Consider the following 25,509-nt stretch of genomic DNA (forward strand, 5'->3'; position numbering starts at 1 on the left):
AATGTCATAGGTAGATTTTTCCCAGTTCTGTAGAAAGATAGCAGTGTATGCAATCGCTGGCACGGGGTTGAATGTGGGTAGTCTTTTCTGATTTTAGGTCATTGGTGTTTATTGTAGGTCCTTTCATTTGTTTTCATCACACTAGGGTCAGGGAAAGTTGTTATAACTAAGTTGTAAGCTCTGGAAGGGCAAGGGTTGTATCTTTACCTCATGGTGGCTGGCACATGATAGACATGTTGTGGACATTTGCCAAATGAAGGAAGACAGTATTAGTAAATGGGTCTCTGGCCTGAAGCCTTTCTCCATCAGCTGCTGTCCAGGTGACCTAGGCACTGCCATGGTCCTTGGCACTGCTTTGTAAGAGACCCTCAAGGCTGGCATGGTTCCTTCACACCTTCTTCCTATGCCCACTTTTGCAAGGATTGAAGGCCTTACTTACCCAGTGCCTGGTTCCCATGTACGGTGTGCCTTTAGCTTAGAAAGCTCTTAAGTGCTCTCTTCCCAATCAGAACTGCATTTTGATCATTGCTACTGGAGATCAGGTGTCCATTCTGGGTCTGGACTCTTAGGCTCAGAGGAAGAAGCAGAGCTAGAAGCAGCACCAGAAGTCATTCTTCTTTCTGCTCCAATGGAAGCAGACTGGGCCGGGGGAGAAACACTTGGGGACACAGGCCAGGGTCCTCCTTTCAAAAGTTACTGAAACTGGCCCTAGCTGGTTTGGCTCAGTGGATGGAGCATCGGCCTGCGGACTAAAGGGTCCCTCCCAGGTTTGATTCCGGTCAAGGGCACATGCCTGGGTTGCAAGCTCAACCCCCCAGTAGGGGGCCTGCAGGAGGCAACCGATCAATGATTCTCTCTCATCATTGATGTTTCTATTTCTCTCTTCCTCTCCCTTCCTTTCTGAAATCAATAAAAATATATATATTTTAAAAAGTTACTGAAACTGGCTCTGAACATGGTCTCGAGTCAAGCCAACTTAGATTGAAACTCCTGCTCCTCCACTTAATGGAGGGTTGGCCTCTGAGCCTCAGTCTCCTAATCTGAAAAATGGGAATACATGCCTTGAACCAATGTGCTCGGCACTAAAATGAAGTAAATGCTCAGGATCACCTCTTCAGCTGGGTATTGAGCTACATGTGGCAACCTCCAGTCTTTGGAGGTGGCTTTGGTTGCCTTTTTTTTTCTAAAATGATGATCTTCTGAGATGTCCAGATAGTCTGATAAAGCCCTGAGTTACCTAGAGCTGATGCCACATACTCACCATTTATGTTTTCACTCTTTCATGTGAAACCTTATGCTGCTTTATGGCATGGTCATCGTGGGTGGCAGTGCAGTGTCACTGTGGGGCAGAGAGAAATCAGTTGTAATGAAGACAGCAGAGGTGAGAGGGATAGTGTAGAAGAGGTTCCATCCTAAAGGAAGTAAAGTCAGAGCAAGAGCAGCTTGTGGTCCAGTGTCAAGCCCAGGGCCCGGCACCTCGGTGCTTGGTATTTGTGACCTGGGGGGCTCATTGTCCTTGGGAGAAAATCTGAGAATTAAAGCTGTTCTTAGAGTGAATGGAGGCACTTCGTGCTTACTTGGAACCTGCGATTTCTGTACAGATAATTCTCTTAGAATCTGCATGAGTATTTTTCTCTTTCAGTCTAAAGAAACTCGAGAGATCCTACATTTCCACTATACCACGTGGCCTGACTTCGGAGTCCCCGAATCGCCAGCCTCATTCCTGAACTTTCTTTTCAAAGTCCGAGAGTCGGGGTCACTCAACCGGGAGCACGGCCCAGTCGTGGTGCACTGCAGTGCCGGCATCGGCAGGTCGGGGACCTTCTGTCTTGCTGACACCTGTCTCTTGCTGGTAAGGAGGCCCTTGAAGAACCCAGGAAAAGAAGGGACCATTTGTAAACTCTCCTCTGGCCTGGACAGCTTCTCTGTAATGTCTCTGCAGTCAACAATCTTTGATCTTCCCTTTGTAACAACTTCCCTTCCATAAAAATAGCTTTACCCCAAATAGCTTGGTTCAGAGGGATATTCTTCATTTTAAAGTGAAATCCGAGAAGATCCAAAGAATCCCCTGTCTCTCATTCTTTCCCACCTGCTCACATGGTCCCAATGTTGCTGCACTGGCTCCCATTTTCTAGACTCCTGCCTTCCCTGCTGTGATTTTTTTCTGAGTGGGCACTAGAGAGTTGGGCTGGCTGAGTTGTGTCTCCTATCTGGCTTTTAGATGGACAAAAGGAAAGACCCTTCTTCTGTTGATATCAAGAAAGTTCTGTTAGAAATGAGGAAGTTTCGGATGGGACTGATCCAGACAGCAGACCAGCTCCGTTTCTCCTATCTAGCTGTGATCGAAGGTGCCAAATTCATCATGGGAGACTCTTCAGTGCAGGTCAGCATTGCTTTTGCTTTCATTGATTTCCAGTTTTTGTCTGTGAAGAAGGGAGCTGTCCATTGTAAAAATTCACACACTGTCATCTTCAAGTGTATGTCTAGAGACCTGAGAAGCAGAGATAACTCCTCACCAAGCCATCACCTCTGCTCACTGAAAGGGGACAGATTTCCTGCAGAGCAGACAGGCACAAACACTGATGGGGCTCCATTTGCTGCTTTTTCCAGGAGCAATGGAAGGAGCTCTCCCACGAGGACCTGGAGCCCCCACCTGAGCATGTCCCACCCCCTCCCCGACCACCCAAACGAATCCTGGAGCCACACAATGGGAAATGCAGGGAGTTCTTCCCAAACCACCAGTGGATAAAGGATGAGTCCGAGGAGGATAAAGAAGATGGCCCCATCAAGGAAGAAACCAGAACCCCCTTAAGTGTCCCCTGTAACATAGAAAGGTAATGTGAGATGGTCCTGGCTTATTGGGGGTGAGGAGAAATGACCTTCTGTTTCAGAAACCCTGTGGATGCAGCCTCCTGTTGGCACACAGTGCTTCTATGGCCTTACGGAATGGAGCCCCTGGACTGTCCTGCTCCTCCCCTGGCTGGAGGAGTCCAGGTACAGGGGCACTGGTTGGCCCTGGGAAGTGACCAACTTCAGTGGGGTGCTAGCACCACCTTGTGGTGCCGGTCGGTATCAGGAGTCCAGTGTGCTGGGCATCCTGCCCAGTGATGACAGTCCTCTCCCCCAGGCTTCCAGCCAGTCCAGAAATGGGATGTCCATGCTTGACCATGTACCTTCAGCCCCCAAAATGGTCTTTTTGGGAACTTAAACTTGGTAATCTTGACCCAAGTGGATTGCCATTTTGCTTCCTTATAGTTGTTTATTATTTTCTTAATCCTCACCCATTTATTTTTTCATTTATTTTTTTTTTAAATATATTTGATTTTTTTACAGAGAGGAAGGGAGAGGGATAGAGAGCCAGAAACATCGATGAGAGAGAAACATCGATCAGCTGCCTCCTGCACACTCCCCACCAGGGATGTGCCCACAACCAAGGTACATGCCCTTGACCGGAATCGAAGCTGGGACCCTTCAGTCCGCAGGCCGATGCTCTATCCACTGAGCCAAACCGGTTAGGGCCATTTATTTTTTTTTTTAAAGGGAATGAAAGGGAGGCGGGGGAGAGAGAGAGAAATATCAGTGTGAGAGAGACACATCAATTGGTTGATTCCCATTGTTGCCCCAACTGGGGCCAGGGATTGAACCTGCAGCCAAGGTACATGGCCTTGACTGGGAATTGAACCTGCGACCCTTTGGTCTGCCGGCTGACATGCTAACTATTGAGCCAAACCGGCAGGGCTGCTTCCCTTATAGTTTAACAAAGGTTATCCTGTCCTACTGATGCATGTGAAATACTGAGATAACTAGAATATAGCTCTTGGTCTATGATCTAGACCCTGTTGTTGGGAAGGGGACAGGAAATTGTAGTGGGAGCCTGTGGTCAGTGATGTGATGGGTGCATGCGGAGAAGAGGCACTCAGCCTTCCCTGAGTGTCAAGGAAGGCTGCCTGTAAGAGATGGCACAGTGGAAACTAAGAAGAACGAATGGGAGTTAGCTCCAGCCTGAATCTAGGGAGGCAGTGTCCTTGGTACCTGCTGTTTTGGTGGGTAATTTAAGATGAGTGCACATTTTTACCCAGAATTTGTGTGCTTCTAGAAAATTAGCCTACAGTAGTTCTCAAACAAATGTGCAAAGATTGTATAGGAAGAAGTGTTTGTTGTGGCATCATTTCTAATGGGGAGAAATTAGAGATGAGTCAATTATATACCCATGGATTAGGTAAATCCTCTTTCTCCCTTTGTCGGGATGCTCTGCAGCTCTGAAAGAATGGAACTGGCGGTTCTTATGTGGCTGGACATTGGAGTGGCAGTATCCAAGAAAGCGAGTGACCATGTGTACCCCACAATCAATATCTCACCCAGGCACCAGTTCTGACTCATGGACCTGAGTCTGCAGGTCCTTCATGCACTGGTCCTTATCACAGAAACACCACACTTGGTTCTGGAGAGAAACTTGTCCCGTGGGCCTCCCAGAGCAGGTGCCTTGTGATGTGCTGAGTATCACTGACCTCAGGGACGCTGTGCCCGGTTTCCCAGGGCCTCTGTTGACATTCTCAGGGTGGGCCAGTGTGCTCCGTCTGGGGGCTCACAAAGGGCCAAGGATGAGAGAAACAGGCTGCAAATGACTTACGTCGCATTTGTGTTCTGTTATTTGTGGAGAGAGCAGTGCCTTTCACATTCTGTGTATGAAGATGCTGTGTAGGGAAATAGGGAATTTGGGAAGCTAAAAGCCAGAGGGCTCCAGAAAAAATTGTAGTTGTACCAAGAACATAAGTGCTGCTGGGTACCTGTGGGAGCCCACATGCCCATAGACCTCTGTGCTGCGCCAGGGCCGGGTAGGAGTGGCGCTGCAACCAAGTGCTCCTGCAGCCTCCTCCTGTCTCCCGGGAAGGTGGTGCTTCAGGTGGTTTTGTCAGGCACAAGATGCTGCTGGGATGGGAAGGCCCTGGATGCATGTGTGAGGCCGAATTTCTGTGGCCCGGGCCTCCTTGATGGAGGCAAGGGTGGAAAGGAGAGGCCTGGAGCAGGAGGGGAGTGGAGAAGAGGGGCCTGGCTTCTCATGGGCCCATGAGCCTCTCCTGACAGCCCTGGAGCAAGAACACTGCACTCTGCCCCCCCGGGTCACCATCATGAAGGCAGCTAGATGACTGGCTGCACAAGGAGGCCCGGGAAAGGGTCCCCCTGGCAGGATTGGATTAGTGCTTGGGATTCAGGCCTGGGAGAGGTGGGCAGAGGGTCAGTGGGAATGTGTGGGGTCTTCATGTCAACAGCGACAAAGGCCCTGTGGATCAGCGTCTATCAGGGTGTCCTGAGAGAGTGTGGAAGCACGTGGGCCACACCGTTGCCTTCCCTGATCTGAATGGGAACATTCTCCCGTACAGCAGACTCCAGGGCAAAGTTAGCACTTGTCTTGACGCCAGTGGCTGTACTTCTCAGACCTTTCCCCACCCTCCATTACTAAGGAGTCCATAGTTCTCCTGAGCCCTGGCCTGGCTCTGAGGACCACCTGAACCCCTGGGAGGAGGCAGTGATAAGTGGTCCCTAGACCCATGTCAGCAACACTAATCTCTGTCTGTATACATGCGACTCACGTTTTCCTAGCATTCCCTCCCCCTCCCCCATAATAGTGTCTTTGCCATTGTTTTCCCGAGTGAGTAACCCATCTCTGCCCCTCTCATTCCTCAGCACGAGTCAAGACACTGAAGTCAGAAGGCGGGTCGTGGGGGCAGGTCCTACCCAGGAGGAGCCGTCGCCACCCCAGGAGGAGCAGGACCAGGCGCTGACTCACTGGAAGCCCTTTCTGGTCAACATGTGCATGGCCACGGTCCTCACGGCTGGCGCGTACCTCTGCTACAGGGTATGTTTTCACTGACGGACGTGCTGGTGAGGCCATGTGTACAGAAAGCGCTGGCCAACAGCCTGGCGTGAGCATTCAGTGCTGTGGAAGGATCTGAGCCAGTCTCAGAGGAAACAGATCAAAGGTTTAAAGTCTGGAACCGTGAAGGGCTAACGAGAATTGAGGACTGATGCACTGGGGTTTTAGGGAGCCCTGTGGTCCCAAGAATACAAGTGTCTAATCTCAGGGCCTTTACCTATTCAGGAGTAAGTAGAGAAAATGCCAAATACATCTCTTTCTCTCTTTTTTTTCTTTTTTTTCATTTGTTTTTGGGGGGAAAATAGAGTTACAACACATTGTTGTTTTTAACCTTTATAAAAAGCAGCTTTTTGTTATTTCTGCGGGGGAACAGACTAGGCGCTTATGAAACTTTCTTATACCCTCAGCTGGTGTAGCCCGATACACAGTGTCTGTTGGATTTCCCAGGGAAAGGCTCCCACACTTTGAGGAATGAGAGTCCTCTGCAGAAGAGGGCCTAAGGTATAGGACGCTGACTTGCTCAGTCACTTCCTCGGCTGTGCGCAGAGCTTGGCCCGGTCCTGCCAGCTTTCCCACTTAAGAAGAAAAACAACAAAAGGCCGTCTGTAGGCATTAAACCTGGCTTGTGCTTTTGCTCAGGGTGTCCCCACTGGTTTTCCCTCATTCGTGTCTCCATTGATCCCTTGTAGCAGCCATCTTGCTCATGTCCTGCCCTCAGCACCCATCCAAAAACGGGGTTCCTTGAGAACCCTGCCTCAGGGTCAGAGGTCACCACAGGGTGGGTGGCCACCGGCTTTTTACCCTGCCATTGAGATCCAGAAGGAGCAGTTTCCACTTGATTTGGACTGTAAACGCCATTTCAGTAGACACCCACACCTGAGAAGTGAGTTGCTGTTAAAGCAAGGGGAAGGGAGGATTAGCTTCAAAACTCTGGTCATGGAAATAACCTCACAAGACTTTTATCATTTAAAAATTTTACCTCTTTTCAGGTGACCATCTTTGAGTGTATCAGATGGTTTAGTAACACACAGTTTTTCCTTAGGGATGATGTTTGGAAGGGGTGGGAGTGGCCAGGTAGTGGCCAGGGTTTGGGGGTGGCCAGGTAGTGCCAAGTCTGCAGCTGGGCGGGTCTGGGCTCAACTGAAAATGTTTGGTTTCATTCCAGTTCCAGTTCAACAGCAACACATAATCTGACCCACCTCCACCCCACTGCCCGCTCCGCTCACAGAGCCCGCACCTGACTAGCAGGCAACGTGGTAGGTAAGGGCCGACGCACAGCGTGGCCAGTTTGACGGGGCAGATGTTTGCCCTGCACTGAAACTACCCTCCCCAGCTGTTGGTAGTTTGAAACTACCCCTTTCCTTTTACTTCCCCCCCTCCCCTTCTTTATGTACCAAATCCACAACCTGTCTTTTTGAGGAGAGCAGAAGAGGGTCCCATGCTGGTGGCACAGAGGAAGGTGGCCTGTGCAGGGCGGCACACGGCTTTTCCCGGGAGATTCTGCGGAGACTGCGTGTTGTGAGCCTCTCCACTCCATATTTATTTTTTATTTTTCCCCAGAGGCATCCATAGTGCACTAGCATTTTCTTAAACCAATAATGTATTAAAACGTTTTGATGTCAGCCTTGCATGAAAGGCTTTCTCAAAAAGTACAATAATAAACCCTCAGGTAGTGCTGAGAACGTATGACTTTGCCATGAGCCCACTGTGTCAGAGGAAGGAGGACAGCTGTGAGCAGTGGGTATTTCATGACACTGTGGGTAATGTGAGAGGAGGTTTGGCATTTGTTTATAGAGCAGTGGGGTAATATATAACGAACACTTGGATATTTAACATACATGACAGGAGATGACTGTCCGGTTATTCCCCGCCCCAGTTTTATCTACTAGAACTTTATTCTCCATCACCGCTTTCCCCGTGGGTATTAGAATGCATGTTCAGTCTTGTGTCCTGATCAAATACCACGTGCTTGAAATACTTAGATCTCTGCTTATAAAGTGTCCTCGTGTATAAGTCAAATTTCTCCTTGCATGATCAGATCATTACGTGCTGTGGTTCCTAAGACTGTTGCTGAACTATTTGCTGTTCAGCACTGGAGGGATGTTTCCAGTAACAGATACTGGCCTAATTCCTGGCATGAAACTCTGGTGACTTCCTGGTGAGGTCCGGCTGGGTCCCACTGTAACTCAAACATTCCAAGGAGATGGGAAGCCATAGTCACACCTCACGCTCTGGACGTTTAGGCAAGCAGGGTCCCCTGCACACACACCTTTGGGATCAGCCTCCACTATCCCAAGTGCACACTCTTCTTGAGAAGACTGTGATTTTGAACCAAGGCAACTGTTGGAAACCACACTTGAAGCAACCTGGATGATGATGGTCCCTTGGAGTCAGCCGGCTGCTGTCTCAGTCGGGAGGGCCTTGCTGAGAGAGGCCTGTCTGCCCCTGCCCTTGAACCCTGGGGACTGATGGTGCTCACGACTCTTCTTGTGAGGGGAACTTAAGACCTCCACATTAAGTGGCTTTTTTAACAAGAAAAAAAGGCAGCTGTAGCTCATGAGCTGCTCTTTTGCCAGCATTTTCACATTTTGCCTTTCACGTGTCAGAAGCCCGTGCAGAGAAACTCTGTGGTGGGAACATTTGAGACATCGCCCCGCAGAGCCTTGTGAGGTGTGGGTGAGGCCGAGGCGCCAGGCTGTGAGCATTCTGAGTTGGGCTTATTGTTTTTGAAGTCCTGTATATGTATGTAGTAGTTTGAGTGTGTATATATAGTAGCATTTCAAAATGGATATAATGGTTTAACCTATCTTTGGAAAACAGATGGCTCTCCATCTTGTTACACGTATGTTAGAGAAGTAGCGAGCTGCTCTGCTATATGCCTTAAACCAATATTTACTCAGCAGGTCATTATTTTTTACAATGGCCATGGAATAAACCATTTTTAAAAAAATAAAAACAAACAAAAAAAGCGAGGTGTTTTGGTATAATACCTTTTCAGGTGTGTGTATACGTGGATGCATGATGGGGTGGGGCGGGGGGTGCGTCTCAGGGTCTTCTGTGATTTCACAGAACTGTCAAACTGTACAGTTTTCCAACTTGCCATATAAAAACGATGGGTTTGCATTTTAGTTGCAACAATAAAAATTTTTTTTCTAAAGAATATCGATTTGGGGTGCTTCCCATTTCTTTGCTTAACTGGGCCTAAACCAGAATGGACAACCCTGCTTTCCATCCCTGCTGATGTGAGGCAGATGCTGTCAAGCAGGGTTACAAGTTTCCACATGTAGGAATCACAAGCCCTCCACGAGGGGCACTGGGGCTTTTCCTGAGCGGGAGTTCATTAAACACGTCCTGCCTCAGCCCATTTCCTTCAGCGGAACCCACCTTTGGAACATAGGGCCCTTGGATAACCTAACAGACTTGCACAAGTTGTTTGAAAAGCTGTTCAGACCTCAAGAACATGCCTCTTAACCAACTGCCTGTGAGACACAGTGGTTGTTACCGCATCTCAGTACCTCCGTACGGTCATGTTCGATGTAGAATTGACGTGGAAATAGTAAGATGTGCAAAATCATGTAGTCTTCCTTTTTTGTACAAAATAAATGTAAATCTCCCCTAAAGTGATTTTTTTGGCTTTTTGTTTTGAAATAATTTCAGACTTGCAAAATGTTGCAAAGGGAGTACAAAGAATTTTCTTACATCCTTCAAGGCTTTCTGACTGTTTCATGGCTGGCTGCTGAGTGAACTGTTTATGCTTGGCCTCCTGGCAGGATCCTAGAAGTGGGAAACCAGCACAGTCATGGTCATGTGACCACACAATACCCACTGTGGCGGCCAGGATGATAGTGCCACACCCACGGTCACTTCAATCTGTTTCACATACCAAAAAATGGCATCTAGGCTTTTATGAAGAGGTGGAATGCCAGTGTGGAAAAAACTAAATTTGTGACTTTGGAACAGAAATCAGATGGGGCCAAAGGCCAGGCAAAGGCCAGACCTCATGGTGTCTGGGTAGGAGAGGGCGTCTGGGAGCCTTAAGAGAATCCTCGGGGCACACTGCCTTTCCTACACTTGCCTGTGTGGGAGAGCCCACTCCACAGCGTCACGCTGGAGCAAGCGCACTCGGGGACAGGAGGGCAGCTTCCCCCAGCGGGATGTTTGAAAAGAACCACTATTTATTTTTTTCAGATAAAATGAAACACCAATAAAAATTGTTCTTTTTAATTGAAATTTCAGAAAGTTCAACATATAAACAAATCAAATAAATACTAAGTTAAATCGAAAAACACAAAATATATATAGGAAACATAAATGAGAATGTTTAAGTTACAGAATTCTCGGATGCCATTGTTGATAGCCACATGCACAACCAGGTTATCTTGACATCATTAACACAAAAGCTCAGGACACATTCGAGTCTTAGACTTAACAGGAAACTAACTTTGTGTCTTTAAAGCAACATGCCGTTCAGTGAACTCTCACACCAACTATGGCGCCTGAAGCAATTTATTTAATAGGCCCTAAGCTGACTTGCTTCAGAAGTTGGACTTCACTTTGTTTAGTGAGGTCACAGTGAATGCTTTTACTGACGTGACACTCGAGGCTTCTGCTTTCCTTTGTGCTCTGGAACATGGTGGAAAGACGGTCCATGGGCAGCGGTCTGTCACCAGGCATTTGGGCCACGGCTCAGGTTAAGAGTTGAATCAGAACCCCTGGCTCTGTACAGTGGAAATGACTGGACCCACTGCACTCTCCTTATCAAGCTCATAGGCCTACCGGCCTCCACAGTCCCAGTATTTGTTGAGCCAGAGGTGCTGAGCCAACTGACTGCAAGGAGACAAGGTCATCTTGGAGCCTTTTATTCCAGGCCTCAACTCCTTCATAGCATGGCTGGCTCTGCATCCTGGGGAACAAATTCTCAAAGCCAAAAGCTGATCGGTTGGTTGAAGTGGCCGGCCTGTGAAGTGCTGTACATCCCTTGTGCTCCTGTACAAAAGTCCCACTTGTTCCCTGGGGCTTTATAACTGATCTGAGACTCGGAGAACTCTGGCCAGCTCACACTTCAGGGCGCACACAGCGTGCCCCCATCCTCAGCTCGGCCCATGTCAGGACTGGGCAGCAGCAAAAACAAAGATGCCAGATTTGAGCTCATCGGCTGAGGTTTTTTTTAAAATATTGTGATTTCAACATCTGCCTCCTGGAAAAAGGCTTCTCTCTGTTCTGAGCAAAGTTTGTCCATTTTCTCAAAAGCGAAGCGGCCTTTTTCACCTGTAATATTAAGATGATTTGTCACCAGATTGTTCCCTGCCTTGGCTGGCCTTAGCAGTTACTGACACTGGGTCTCAGGGGCCAGGGGCATTGGGGTGCACCTAACTGGCCGACTCGTGCCTCGCCCTTATGTCCAAGACAGAGTCTACTGAATCATGTCCCTTGCATCTGCTTTCATTCCCAAGAAACAGACTGACGTTTGAGGAGGAAATAAAGCACTTCTTGCCACCTTAACCATGAAGGAAACTTGCCTTGGCCAAATACAGTTAAACGGTTGCTAGCAATGGCCATCCCATGAGCTAATTTTCCTCTTTTGAGAGCTGGCCGTGGCTGCTCCAGCACAACCTTGCTAAGGACCCGGGGACCCCGCTGCACATAACGATTGATGGCGCACTTTACCGAATGACAGCGTGGCTTCCCGGGCTGCCGCTCGCACAGCCTCCAGGTCAGATTGGCACAGGCCAGCAATCTGATCAATGCTTTCGATGCCCTGCTTGGGAAAAAGATCCATTAGGAGACTTTTTTATTATTACTGCTTTCAGAGAAGAAGGAAGAGGGGGAGAGAGAGAGAAACATCAGTGATGAGAGAGAATCATTGATGGGCTGCCTCCTGCCCGCCCCCTACTGGGGATCGAGCCCACAACTTGGGCATGTGCCCTGATCAGGAATCGAACCGTGACCTCCTGGTCAATAGGTCGACGCTCAACCACTGAGCCATGCTGCTAAGGCCATTAGGAGACATTTTAGGTAGCAGGTAGAATCCACTTGTAGAAGCCTGCAGGACCAGCCCTAGCATGGTCTGGAGCCCGATTTTTTTCCTGAAGGCTCTGGGCTGCTCTAGTGGGCTCAGGTTCATCCAAAGCACCAATGCAAGGGTCTCATTTTTCAGTACTGACACCTGCCAGCAAATAGGCCACTAGCATTGATGTATGGACAGCTGGCAGGCCCATCTTGAAAATGAGAAGATCTGATACCCTCTAGACCTTGCTACCTCCTCCCTGGTCTCCCAACCATTCCCTCCAGGTCAGACTAGGAGAGGGGCAGTCAGGGGCCCCAATTCGGGACCCCTGACCCCAGGCTGCTCTCCAGGGCCAAGGAACAGAGTGCACTTCAGCACCCTGTACTGGGAACCCTGGCTGGCTATTTGATTATAACCAAACCGTTCCAGAGTGAATGGGGTGTTTAATCTGTGCTGGACTATTTTTCACCTAGTAAATTGGCAATTGTTTTTTTAAATGAGAATTCTAGATGCAGTGAGGTTGAAGCTTTATGCACAAAAATGCTTATAATGACATTATTTATAATAAATGGATAATGAACCTAAAATATCTACAAGAAGAGTAGGGGAGTAGGTTAAATTAAGGTGTAACTTTGATAGATCCTTTATAAAAAATTCCAAGGCATTACCAGTCTAACTCAAAAAGTTATTATTTTGCCGAAACCGGTTTGGCTCAGTGGATGGAGCGTCGGCCTGCGGACTGGAGGGTCCCAGGTTCGATTCCGGTCAGGGGCATGTACCTGGGTTGCGGGCACATCCCCAGTGGGAGATGTGCAGGAGGCAGCTGATCGATGTTTCTCTCTCATCGATGTTTCTAACTCTCTATCTCTCTCCCTTTCTCTCTGTAAAAAATCAATAAAATATATTTAAAAAAAAAAAAAAAAATTCCAAGGCATTACCAGTCTAACTCAAAAAGTTATTATTTTGTTCACGGTTTTTAAACTATAATATCAATTTTCAGTGCCCACACATGCCCACAAACAAAAAGGAAGTATACCAAAATGTCGGTAGTTTCCTCTGTTAGGATGATGGGTAATGTACATATGTTTTACACTCTTTGTCCTCTACAATGAGCTTTTAGACATTTTTAATCGATATTAAAGCAGATGATGCAGGAGTTCAGAAGTGAATTTCTGGAGCCAGCTGCTCTTCATCAGAGACAAAGCAGATGCTCACGGCTGGTGGGGCTGCCGGCTGCTCCTCTCAGGCCAGCTCTGAAGCTCCCTTTTTGCCAGCAGTGATTTTTATTATTACTATTATCTTTTTGGTCCTGGTGGAAAAGTTTTGAACTAACTTTAACCACAAGCAGGCTTCTCCGTCACCGTGAGGACAGGTTGCACTCACCCGGAGCTGTTTCAGTGCCATGCATGCAGCTTGCTGGAGTTTCGCATCATTCTCGGTCAGGGCGTTGGTGTAGAAAAGCAAAGCCTGGGGAATGAGGCTGCTGTGAATGAAGGGGGGAGGGTGCCGGAAGCACAGTCCACGGTGCCCACGGCTGGTCCCCCAGTTGCTGCCAGTAAGTCAAGCCCTTACCTTTTTCTAAACAAAAATCAGGCCATGATCCATTAATCTTTGGGCCAGGTGCAAAGTCCCGAGATGTATACTACAGTACTGAGCTTCTCTCTAAAAACACTGGTCTGGTGGCAGTCGAGTGCAGAAAGCTCTTTTTGTCTAATCTCTATGAAATGCATTCCCGAACTGCTGTCTAGAGGAAATGCTAACTCAGGGTCGGATGTTCGGCCGGGACAACAGAACTGGACACACAGACGGAAAAGCATCTCCCCTCCCTCACCCTCTTCCAGTCACAGCTCTGCCCCTGCCCCCTTGGTCACATGACCATGGCCAAGTCACTTCCTCTGGAAAATAAAGTTGGCACTTGCTTCACAAAATTGTTGTAAGCACATAGGGATGAGCCTGAGGCTACAGTAAGGCCCGAATATTGCCCTCCTCGGGGGCTGATATCTTAAATCTAGAATAGTCACAGGTCCAGGAACCTAAAAGGCATAGGGGTCCAATTTCTTGGTTTTCAAAAAGTGGACTGAACACAACCAGCCAGCTACACATTAATTGCAAGTAAATGAGGATGACCACTGGAATTCTAAGAAACATGCGCGTGACATCGCAAAGACCAAATAGATAACGTTGCTTTAGAAACACTGAGGTGAGGGAGGGGGGTGGCATGTGGTTCCTCCCAGGCCTGGTGCTGCCGATGGCGACGGCGTGAGGAGACCTGTGTGCATGTTTGGAGCATCCCTAAGTCCAAATACCCTGCGGCAAGTGCAGCCCCCGTCACACACACCTTGGTCTTTTCCGAGAGAGAGCCTCCCTTCCTCCACCTCCCACACCTACGGCCAGGAGGCTGCCACCTCCCCTCATACATACCTTTTCCCGAAAGCTCTTGTTCTTGGCTGCGCTGGCCAGAGACGCGCTGGCCGCCCTGCACACCTTGGGAGGCCCGTCCAGCTGGAGCAGGGCCCAGGCCCTTAAGGTCTGGGGCAGGGGCTGGAGCTGGCCCAGCCGCTTCCCCTGCAACTTCCTGACGGCCTTGGCCTGCCCCGTGCGCTGCAGCTCCTCCACGAGGGTTACTGGAAGAGACGGAAAAGTGAGCCCGGGGTCCCCTCTGATGGTGGCTGGGCTGTCCCGCTGCAGGTTGGTTTGGCCATGGCATTAGCCATGGAGAAGCAAGTCCCAGATCAAGCCCATGTGGTCACCAAGCCCATCTGGACTGGTTTGAGCAGGGCCTCCTGGAACCTCTAGGAAGGCTTTCTAGCAAGGGATCCAGTCCGCCCTGAAAACCGATACAGCCCCAGCCCAGACTTCAGGGTCGCAGACCAGTCGAGCTTCCTATCATAGACAGCTGTGACTTCTGCTCTATGCTGAGAGAAGCCTTCTTCCCCTAGAGCTAATCTCATCACAGGGGCTGAATGCGGGGTCTCATTAAATTGGGGTTCTTAAAAGAACAGCTGGAGGGGAAAGATGCAGTGGTTCTTCAAAGCTGGCTTCTGGGAGCTGGGACAGGGGCCTCCACGGCTGGAGTCCCTTTGCTGTTGCACGTGGCTGTGAGGCCACCGGTCACGCTCCCAGCCCCTACCTTCCTTGGTGAGCTGGGCAAAGTGCTTCTCCAGGTCCGAGACGCTCTGCCTCTGCAGGTAACTGTGAAACTGGAACCAGGTGACAGTCTGCTCTTCGGGGAGGCCAGCTCCGGGGAGCAGCCCGCTGCAGCTGACCACCTGCTCCAGGAGCCTGCGGCACGCTGGCAAGGAGACACAGCACGGGGCTGTGAGACACAGAGACCTCGCCCCCTAGGAGCTTCTTAGCTGGCGAGGCCAGGTCAGCTTAAAGCAGTGGTTCTCAACCTTCTGGCCCTTTAAATACAGTTCCTCATGTTGTGACCCAACCATAAAATTATTTTCGTTGCTACCTCATAACTGTAATGTTGCTACTGTTTTGCTACTGTTATGAATCGTAATGTCACAGGTCCAGGAACCTAAAAGGCATAGGGGTCCAATTTCTTGGTTTGATGTGCAGGATGGTCTTAGGCGACCCCTGTGAAAGGATCATTCGACCGCCAAAGGGGTCACGACCCACAGGTTGAGAACCGCTGGCTTAAAGGCTTTCTGAGGGCATGTGGGTGGGTGTCCCTCCCTGCACCGCCTGTGCCCGGGGAAGGAGGGGGCTCCAGGTGGGGTCACACGCAGGCCCGGGTGTGGGTGGTCTTGGGGGCACCCCATGGCTGGGGCCAGGACTGGGAATATGCAGGCAACTGAGCAGCCCAGGTCGGGGTCAGAGCTGCTGACAGTCGGCCAGCTTCTGGAGTATGAGTGTCCCCTCCAGCTGTGAGCAGGAAATGCGGTGCCTTCTGAGCCCACCCTGCAGGGCAGACAAAGGCTTGCCTACCTTCCATGAAGGTTCTTTCTTAACCCTTCAAGGTTCTGGTGGAAGCCATGGACCCTGCCCCCAGGAAAAGGCCCAGCCCACTAACTGCAGGCTCACAGGCCCCTCGTTCTCCCCAGCAGAAGGAGGTGTTTGCAGTCATGCTGATGCCATGAAGACACTCAGGGCAGCTAGCATGGTGGTGAGGCCCGCTGTGGCATCACTGAAGCCCGGAGACGGGGGGCAGCGTCTCAGGGGGACAGGGAGTTACCTATTTCCAGTTGTCCCGGGTACTTGCCCCGGATTCTGTGCAGGAACGTCTTCTTGAGCTGGTTCAGGAGCGTGGGGGCGGGGCAGGCCAGGACCCCGCCGGGCTCTGTGCACCCCCTCCACAGCCTCAGGCAGCCCTTCCTCCGTGCGGCCTGCGGAAGGACTGAGAGCCCAGGCTCAGACCCGACTGTGCGGAAGAGCGAGCACAGGGCCCGAAGGTTTCCCTCCACTGGGACTTGAGGTCGGGAGCTGAGGGGTGACATGCAGTGTCCTTTTCCCACACTCCACAGTGACAGAGAGAAGACAAGCAGCTTCAGCTCTCAGCACCTCACCCGGGTCACCACCCACAGTCCTCACAGCAGCCCGGGTGACTCCTGTCACCAGCCTGTCCTCATGGACAAGGGGAGGCCCCGGGGCAGAGGCCCAACTGGGGTCACAGCTGCTGTTTACGTGAGCGCATGCTGTGCGCCTGGAGTGTGTCCTGAGGATTCCTTCACCGACCCATTGCCCAGATGGGGAAGTTGAGGCTCAGAGGCCCAGAGTCACCCAGCTGACCACAGAGCGGGTGCCTCTTTCTCCAAGGCTGTGTGGCCTCCCTTCCCACCCCCACAGTGTCTCTGAGCCCAGTCCAGCCAGACACCCCGGGCTCCGGTTAACTGGACGTCAGGAAGGGAGACGAGCTCGCCTGCCCTCAAAGCCTGTCCCTGTGCGCCATTCACATGAGCAGCCGGTGGTGGGCAGTTACTTACTCTCTTCAACAGACGTTGCCTCTCTGACCTTCTCAAAATCCAGCATAGACAGAGTCTCCAGAACCTGCTTTTGCTGTGCAGCTTCTTCCAGAAGGCTCTCCTGGACCATCCTTGACAGATTAGGGGAGGCCAGTTTCTGGGAAGCAACCCACATGCTCCAGGTTAGCACGGACACGCCCTCTGATGTCAGTCGTCACGACCGTGGCCCTCACCGGCCCGGGCCCATCCTTTCTACCCCTGTGGTAGCTCCTTGGCTGTCCCCTGGGAGTGCCCCCTCCACCACAGTGGCTGAGACACAGGGTCCAACTGGAGCTGCCACGGGCGGCCTTTGCCACCAGCAGGGACCAGCCTGCCTGAGAGCAAAGCCAACCCACACAAGAAAGCAGAGCTGAGAGGGAGAGGCCCAGGCATGATGGCATCTGAAACCCTGGATCCAGCCGGGCCTGAAGCCCACCTCTGGGCTGGTCAATTCTTTGAGCCAATGGATTTTCTCTTTGGGTTGAGCCAGTTTGGATTGGAGTTCTGGCTTCTGCGACTGAAGGCGTCCCAGCCACTGCCTTTGAGTCAGGGCTTGGGCTGCATAAGAACCACATGACTCCCCCAGGCCTGGCCTGATGCTTCCCCAGGGGAACCTTCTCAATCTCAATGGCTCTCAAGGTGCGGGCCTCTGGTCTCTGCACCGTGCTCCCTGCCACCGTCAAGGTCAGCCCTTTGCAGAGAACTCCCAACCCCTCCCGGGCCCCCGGGCCAGTCCCTCCCTTTCCATCTCACCCCCCTGGCCCCGGGTCCCTTAGCACCTCACCCCCCTGGCCCCAGGTCCCTTTCCACCTACCCCCCTGGCCCCAGGTCCCTTAGCACCTCACCCCCCTGGCCCCAGGTCCCTTAGCACCTCACCCCCCTGGCCCCAGGTCCCTTAGCACCTCACCCCCCTGCCCCTAGGTCCCTTTCCACCTCACCCCCCTGGCCCCAGGTCCCTTAGCACCTCACCCCCCTGCCCCTAGGTCCCTTTCCATCTCACCCCCCTGGCCCCAGGTCCCTTAGCACCTCACCCCCCTGACCCTAGGTCCCTTTCCACCTCACCCCCCTGGCCCCAGGTCCCTTAGCACCTCACCCCCCTGGCCCCAGGTCCCTTAGCACCTCACCCCCCTGGCCCCAGGCCCCTTAGCACCTTCAGCAGAGCCTTGCAGACTTGGAGGTGGACCGTCAGCAGCGTGTCCAGCTCTGGGGCACCAGTGGTGAGCTCCCGGGATGACTCTCTCAGTGATGGCGGTGGGGGCCGGGTCCTGTCCTTTCTGAGTTGAGTGGAGAACTGGGTGACCATCTGGTTGGGCAGAGGGAACCCGCCCTCCCGGGAGAGCTGTGACCAGGGAGACCAGGGTGCTGTGGGAGCTGAGGGGACGGGAGCAGTGGCTGCCTGTCAGGTCAAGGTTAGAGGTTCTACTGCGTCCTCCATCATTATTTATTTTTTAAGATTCAAAAGAAGCCCATTGCTGGGAACAGAAAGCTCGGGGCTAGGCCGAGCTATTCTCTTCACTCTGGTCCCTGGGGACCTGCTCTGTATCAGGCAGTGGGCATGGGGGGGTGGAGGGAGGGGGCACAAGAAATTATTAGAATAAATACCAATCGGGCAGAGGGAGACGTAGGCAGGAGGCGGATAGAAAGGAAGAAAGGGGCTAAGGCTGGTCACCTGGTCAGTGCTGGCGGGAGCACTCACCGGGGACCCTGGGGACCCCCAAAAAGGGACAGCTCGTGGGGGGCAAAGTCGGCGTTGAGGAAGGCGAAGCTCTCCAGGATGCATTCCATCAGGCTCTCGGCCGAGCTGTGCTCCCGGCGGCCTCCGCGGGGCTGTGAACGGAGCAAGACCTCAGGGCAGCCTTCCCCACTCCCCGCGTCCAGCACCCCCACCCTAACAGCCTCTCCCAAGCGGGCGATGAGCACGGGGCACAGCACTCCCCAAGCAGCCTCCCGAGTGGCATGTGACAAGGTCTGGTGCAAAAGCTCAAGGGAGACAGGTCCTAAAAGTCTCAACTGGTCACAGACACCCACGGGGACAGGGCAAGAGACAGTGGGGGAAGGAGTGGGGGACCATGCAAAGTAGGAGAGGGGGTGCCCTCCCCGGAGAGGCAAGCGGCTGCTCCAGCTGGCACCGCCCGCTTCGGACCCCGGGGCCAGTGTCGCCAGATCGTTCAGTTTTCTAAGGAAAGCTGGAAACCTAGAGTTTGTGGGAAGCTGCCCTGTTTTTAAATATTGACGACTGATTTCAAATTAGTTTTAAAATATGGTGTGAGTCAGGCCAAACGCCTCTCCAGGAGGTTCAACGGCGCCTGCGGATCGCAGGGAGATGTGGACGGAGAGGAGGTTGGAGGCAGCGCTGATGGAGGGGTGCGTGTCGGGGTGCACGTCGGGCTGCCCCTGCTCCGTCCTCGGAGCCTCCTGGTGGCAGGCCTAAGCATGCATGCGTGCGAGCCTCGGTCTCCGCAGCGCTCTATAAAGTCTCCGTGACCCCCGGGATGTGATCTGGAACCATTGCTCCTCGGGGAAAGGCAGAAGCTTCGAGCCTCGGGTCACATTTTCATCAGCGGCCAGTGTGTAACCTTGTTTTATGTGTGTTTCTGTTTAAAGACACCTTACTTCATATGCATTGTTTATTCCTAAATGAATTCAAGCCAACAGCATGTGACTCACACCTAACCCACGTATGTTCTCCGGGAGGCACATCACTGCCATCTGCACTTAGGACACTGGCCAGCACTTCAGCCCTGCCCTGGGGGCCTTTAAAACAGATCAGTCACCAAAAAAAGGACAAAAATATAAAAAATGTAGCACTATAATAGACTGCAAAGGGGACACATCTACAGTGAGGGAGCTGAAACAAGACGGCAACGGCACCTTGTTCAATGAGCACGTCAGTGACTCAAAGTTTCTGTCACTCTGCACCTGACAGAACCATGAACGTTGATTCTGGGGCTATAAATACATTTTTGCAAGTAAATGAATTCACAAAAAGAGAATCCATGAATAATGAGTACGTATGTAAATACACACACATGCACACACACATACATGTGTGTATAATTTCTCTTTAAAAAGTCAACCTAAAAACCATAGCCTGTGGTCATTTTTATTCTACTAACTTGGTTTGCCAAAAAAAGAAGAGTTCCTCAAGATGTTGAAAATTATTGCCCGACGCAGTGTGATTTTAAGATTTTTATGTGAAGTATAATTTCTCAAGTTCCAGGTGACAGGCTGCATGCTTCCTGACAGATTATTCTACCAAAAAGTGCTATTAAGAAATTGAAAAAAAAAAAAAAAAAGGTACTATTCTTTTTCTTCTTGTTTTTTCTTGAAATCTTCAGGCAGGCCCATAGCAGTGGTAAATAGTGAACATTTTTTAAAGTTACTAGATAGGAAATCCACCTTTCTTTCCCCTGCACTGATTTGTGAAGTTGCAGGTGGGGGGGAAGGAATGAAACAGAACAGGTTTTTGTCGGGAGCTGTTAAGCTGTTTCAGCGCCAGTGTGAGTTTTCATAAACTAATTGATGTATAAGTAGGTGCTGGTGTGATACATTTTATTTTACATACATTTAAATTTAAAATCGCATAATCTGCCCAGGCCAGCACCTCTGAGAGCCACGCGAGAACGGCCCCTGGCGTGGGCCCTGTAGGGAGGTTTCGGGGTGGGGGTGCCAGCTCTGGCTGTGAGAATGCCCCACGTTTGGATTTTAGTGTCGAGCGGCTGCCTCACCTGCTCAGGTCAGAAGAGGTGAGATTTGCTGGGTTCTGGCTGGATGTGGAGCAAGTTATTCACTCTGAGCCCCACTTCCTCCTAACCCTCCTTCCAGCCCGGTGAGGGCTCTTGTAATCCCCACTCGACAGACGAGCAAACTGAGGCCCCGAGAGGAGACAGTGCCTACCCTGGTGGTGCAGAGAGCGGGCTGCCGGCCCAGGCCCGGGTGCTACACCCTTGGCAGAGCAGGGCTGCTGCCTCCAACGAGCGGACATACCTTCAGCCGGTCCCTGAAGCTGAGCACCTGGTACTCCAGCTCCTGGAGCCGGGGCTGGGCGGGGTCTGTGCACCTCAGTAAATCCAGGACCTCCTGCAGGGGCCTCTCGAGGGTCACCCCAGGCCCCTCCACTCTGTCCCCGGATTCTCCTTCATCATGGTCTGTCCGGCTGCCCGGCATCGTACGGCTGTGGAGTGGGGAGCCCTGTGGCAGGTTGGGGCTCTCTACTCCCAAATTCCTCCAGCCAGGCCGCTCCACAAATGGGCCTCCTGACAGGTGGACCATCTCTGGCAGGAGGCCCAGGGATGGGGAGTCCTCCCGAGCCTCCTCTTCAGGGGAGGTGTTGGGGCCAATGGCCAAGGGCAGGAACCCCACGTCCGAGGTGGAGGCTGACGTGCTGGTCTCGGTGTCTCGGGGGTCCTCAGAGCTGAAGGAGTCCATCTCGGGCAGCTCCTGACTCCGGCTGCACAGGCCAGGGCCCCGCAGGTCGCTGTCGGACAGGTAGCTGAGGATGGACGTGGCCCTTGGGCTGCCCAGCAGCAAGGCCTGCTGCGCTGGCTGCTGCAGGACAGACTGGAGAGGGGGACACAAGATCAGCCTCACTGGCCACCCCAGGCACCACAGCGAGGCCCCCAGAGGGGCTCCCCCACCACACACTTGTTCTGCATACCCTCGTTCTCCGGGTGACTGAGGTCCACCAAGCGGACTCGGAGGTGCCGGTAGCACCCAGCATCCGCTCTGCTCTTAGCCCCGTCCTCTCTAACTCACACCTTCCAAGCCGCAGAGGCCTCCTTGCTGTTTCTCACACTCTCCAGGTTCATTCACACATTCCCACCTCAGGGCCTTTGCACTGACTGTGCCTCCTGCCAAAGGATGTTCTGCTTTACCCTCCCCCAGACCTCCCCCCCAGTCTTTCTGCCCCTCAGGCAGGCAGTGCTCCCTGAGGGCACAGCCCTCACCTGCCCGGAGAGGAGCCTGGCATATAGTTTTGAATGAGTGAAATGCATGGAGGAAGGAAGGACCTGACACAAATACACCTAAGCACTCATGGCATAGAAACAACAGCAGCTCGTCATGAAATTAAGCATTTGGTGTTTCACGCCCTCATCTGAGGGCCTCGGAGCCCTGCCTCATTCCTCCCTCACACCTCCAGGCTCCAAAAGCATCGCTGGGTTAAAAAGGCTGCTATGGATTAAAAGATAAAGAAAAAGCCCGCATCTGCTCCCAGATGGTATCGAGTGTCTCTAGAAAGGTGTGGAAGAAGTTGACAATGACTCTAAGGTCCCTGGAGGCCAGAGGAAAGACATGTTTTGCTGTATAATATGTCAAGGTGTTACTTACTGGAAATACATTCAGTTTAAAACAAATAAGTTGGAAGCCAAGGCCATGGCCAGGGTGACGGAACCATCCAGAAACCCTTGTTCAAGGTATCCAGGAGAACCAGCCAAGTCTAGCAGCGCCCCAGAATAAAGGGGCCAACGTCAAGGAAGAAAAAGTACCGAAAAACACCCAGATAACCTACATGGAGAGGTGCCAGGCTGCCCAGCCCAGTCCACATGCTGCCCGGGAAGTCACCCCCATCACCAGTCCCAGCAGGACCTCAGCGGCCCTGCCCCGGCGAGGCCCACTCACCAGGTAGTACCTCTCCCGGAAGCTGGGGGTGCTCGGGGGCGTCCAGTTGTACAAGGAGCCCTTCCTGCTGCCCACAGAGAACTTGATTGTGGGGCTGGGTGACACCAGGAAGCTCTCGGTATCAAACGGGCTGGAGGAGAGAGCAGCGGCCAGGGTGTCACTGATGCCCAGAGGACACTCAGCCCGTCCAGGGCCAGGGGACTGAAGGGGAGATGGAGGCCCTACCCGGGGACTCCAGGTCCACATTCTCAACCTTCTTAACCGTCTCTCAGACACCCACCACCCTGCGGGCCCTTAGCCCGATGGCAAGGGGCAGTGACTGGCCACCACTCATGTGAATGGATCCCTCCTTCGTACAGGGCACCATCCCAGAAGGACTTCTGGGTCAGTCCCAGCCACAGGTAAGGCTGGAGCCCAAGGCCTCACTGACCCTGCTTCTGAAGCAAGGAGACTGGGTACAGCCTCCGGCAGGAAGCGACCTGCTCACTCTCATTTGCACAGAGGCCTGGCTAGAGGTGTCTGGGGCCCAGCCCGACCACCAGGGCCCGTGACTCAGGCACTGTGGGCACCTGGTGGGAGATGCGGGCAGAAATGCCCACGAGTGGATGTGGGGAGCCACTGTGTTTGGACAGGTTCAAGCCTCAGACTAATAAGAGGGCACAGTCCTCTCATGGCCACGTGCAAGTCCCAGCTTGGAGGGCAGAGCCATCCCAGCACAATTATAGCCAACAGCTGTAGCTGTAAGCTTGAACCTATGGTCCGAACACGTGGCCCCACGTGCCTGAGTGATGTGGGCTTGACAGAGTTCAGGTGCATGTAGTTGAGTAGGATTGAAACCCAGGAGAATGTTGTAAACATCTTGGTCACGCCCTTACTTTGCCGTGGCATCTGCTATAAAATAAAGACACGGCTTGTGGGCGTCATCGCTGTCTCTCAGAGAAGCAGTGTCCCACTGAGACCCAGCTTTCATTCTCTTGTCTGTCTTTTCTAAGCCTTTCAGCCGCCCCCACTCAGGGTCACCCTCAGCCGTGCTGGCCAGCACAAAGTGGATGCTAGAGTGTGGTCAGGCCACCAGGGGGAGCCACCGAGACTCATCGGGCTCAGGCTCTGGGTGAGCGTCCCTCCAGGTGGGAATTTGGGGCTGGCCCTGGGGAGGGGCAGCAGGGTCAGGAGCCAGGCTGGCCCCTACTCACTTCCACAGCACCTCCAGCTGCAGCTTGATGGTGCCCAGCTCGGTGATGTCCACCACGACCACCTGCGGCCGGGTCGTGAAGAAGTCGGCGATGTCACACGTCACGGTGCCCACCGCCAGGGAGCTCAGGCCACGCAGCTCTGTCACCTGGGGGTGAGGAGTTGTGAGTGGTGGCTGAGCAGAGCCCCCGCAGGCCCTGGCCCTGCCCCTTCCCTTAGGCCCCACCCACCTTGATCTCCAAGTTCTCGTGCAGGGTGGGGATGAAGGCCTTTTCCTCCTCGTCCCAGGTCTGGCTGTCGTCAGACTCGATTCGGCCCTTCAGCTTCCAGCGCTGGCGGCCCAGGCGCATGAGCACCTGTGGGCGAGGGCCATGAAGGGGTGGGTCAGCTGCCCCGGGTGAATACCCCCACTTGCCACCTGCATGGGGGCCCTCCCTGCCAGGTGGGGCCCTGGGACCCCAAGGTCTGGCAGGAACCCCGGAGGGTGGCCATACCTCATACTGGTCTCCTGGACAGAGGCGTGCGTAGCCCACCAAGCCTGGAACACAGAGATGCGCTGAGCTCTGTCCTCCTCTGCCCCTGCTCCGTGGGTCACAGCCCCTCCCCCGCCTGAGTCAGGGAATCAGACTCAGAGATGAGCCATCATGATGGACAGTGGACAGGCCTGGACCCTCACATCCAACTCAGAGAAGGGGCGGGACCTGCCTGAGGTCACATGTCACAGGAGTGCAAGACCAGGGCTGGGCCAAGACCCTTGAATTCTGACCCACACCCTGCCTTGGCAGAAGTCCCAGGGCCCTCAAGAAGCCTGACACCCACTCGAAGGGGATGCTGCCCACCCCCTCAGCCCTGTTACCTTTCATCCTGATGTGGAACTCGCCCAAGTGGACTTCCAGGGCCCCCTCTATGAGCCACATGTCCTGCAAAGCCCCACAGGATGGCTCAGCACCTGCCCCGAGGCGGAGCCGGGGTGGGGGTGAGAGGAGTGGGCTGGAGGGGGGGCGGAGGGCAGGGCGGAGGGGCACACACAGGCCCTGCCAGGCAGAGCTTCCTCAGGGCCCAGAGCACCGCCCCTAATGCGGGGCCTGGCCCCCACTGCCCTCTGGCGCCCCTGCTGGCGGCCCACCTCGGTGCACTCCTGCAGGCTCCGGCCCAGCTCCTGCAGGCTCTCTCTGGAGGCGCGGCTGGGGGGGCACCTGGAGAAGGCCTGCTGCATGTTGGAGGCGCCGTCTCGCAGGCGGCACTGGATGCAGTAGCCCTCGTAGAGCTCGTCCACCTGCGGGGGCACAGGGCGGTGGGTGCTGCCCACGCTGAGGGGCAGGGGCCCAGGCCTGCCGGTCACTCTCACCCTCTGGGAGAGGCTGCCCCTGAGCGAATGCCCCCACCCAGCCCCGATGGTGGTTACACCCTGCACTTGCCCCCGGCTCCCATAGCTCCCACGGGGACAGGAACCATGTCTCATCCACTTGTATCCCAGCCCTCGGCAGCGGCTGGCGTGCGGTCAGTGCACCGTGGAAAGGAGTGCCCTGGACAGGTAACTGCAGCCCTTCCCTCTCCCTGCCCAAGTTTTCAACAGTAAACAGGGAGGTAATATTCTGCCACCCACTGGGCTACTGGAGGGGGCGGGGGGTGTAAAGCAAGATCATGGAAGAATTCATGGACGTCAGACCCTGCAGGACTCGCTGTGAGACCGTGGGCAATGCTTGTCCCTCTCTGAGCGTCCATCTCCCATCTCTATGGTGGGCGCGTGGTCTCAGCCTCCCAGCCTCTCAGATTGAGCTCCAGGTCCTCCCGGGCCCAGCGCCTGCAGTTTCTGCTCCCCCTCGGCTTCTCCAGCCTCCCAGCACCCAGGGACCCCGCCCCGCTCC

General features: G+C 53.2%; 2 protein-coding genes across 22 annotated transcripts in view; one reads left to right on the forward strand and one right to left on the reverse strand.

Moving 5' to 3' along the window:
* The window catches only part of PTPN1 (protein tyrosine phosphatase non-receptor type 1), a 76,483-nt gene extending 66,988 nt beyond the window's left edge, over positions 1–9,495 (forward strand). For 6 of the 17 annotated variants that reach the window (XM_036321449.1, XM_036321444.1, XM_036321447.1 and 3 more), the window contains 5 exons: positions 1,643–1,852; positions 2,222–2,383; positions 2,611–2,834; positions 5,686–5,857; positions 7,041–9,495. In XM_036321449.1, coding sequence (XP_036177342.1) covers positions 1,643–1,852; positions 2,222–2,383; positions 2,611–2,834; positions 5,686–5,857; positions 7,041–7,064 — 792 coding nt within the window. In that variant the 3' untranslated portion in view covers positions 7,065–9,495. Of the gene's footprint in view, positions 1–1,642; positions 1,853–2,221; positions 2,384–2,610; positions 2,835–5,685; positions 6,103–6,282 lie in introns of all 17 variants that reach the window. The other 11 variants (XR_004969848.1, XR_004969851.1, XR_004969852.1 and 8 more) reach the window with 11 other exon arrangements.
* A 585-nt stretch (positions 9,496–10,080) lies between these two features.
* RIPOR3 (RIPOR family member 3) overlaps positions 10,081–25,509 on the reverse strand; it is a 66,188-nt gene continuing 50,759 nt past the window's right edge. For all 5 annotated transcript variants that reach the window (XM_036321440.1, XM_036321441.1, XM_036321439.1 and 2 more), the window contains 16 exons: positions 24,768–24,917; positions 24,498–24,561; positions 24,136–24,179; positions 23,872–23,997; positions 23,644–23,789; positions 22,451–22,580; positions 20,819–21,391; positions 18,528–18,658; positions 17,982–18,105; positions 16,814–16,949; positions 16,066–16,227; positions 15,013–15,174; positions 14,304–14,506; positions 13,266–13,349; positions 11,543–11,633; positions 10,081–11,143 (listed from right to left, as the gene is read on the reverse strand). In XM_036321440.1, the coding sequence (XP_036177333.1) occupies positions 11,043–11,143; positions 11,543–11,633; positions 13,266–13,349; positions 14,304–14,506; positions 15,013–15,174; positions 16,066–16,227; positions 16,814–16,949; positions 17,982–18,105; positions 18,528–18,658; positions 20,819–21,391; positions 22,451–22,580; positions 23,644–23,789; positions 23,872–23,997; positions 24,136–24,179; positions 24,498–24,561; positions 24,768–24,917 (2,427 nt within the window). In that variant the 3' untranslated portion in view covers positions 10,081–11,042. The remainder of the gene's footprint in view (positions 11,144–11,542; positions 11,634–13,265; positions 13,350–14,303; positions 14,507–15,012; positions 15,175–16,065; positions 16,228–16,813; positions 16,950–17,981; positions 18,106–18,527; positions 18,659–20,818; positions 21,392–22,450; positions 22,581–23,643; positions 23,790–23,871; positions 23,998–24,135; positions 24,180–24,497; positions 24,562–24,767; positions 24,918–25,509) is intronic.

This window comes from Myotis myotis, unplaced genomic scaffold, assembly GCF_014108235.1.
Source record: "Myotis myotis isolate mMyoMyo1 unplaced genomic scaffold, mMyoMyo1.p scaffold_m19_p_9, whole genome shotgun sequence".
Classification (NCBI taxonomy): Eukaryota; Metazoa; Chordata; class Mammalia; order Chiroptera; family Vespertilionidae; genus Myotis; species Myotis myotis.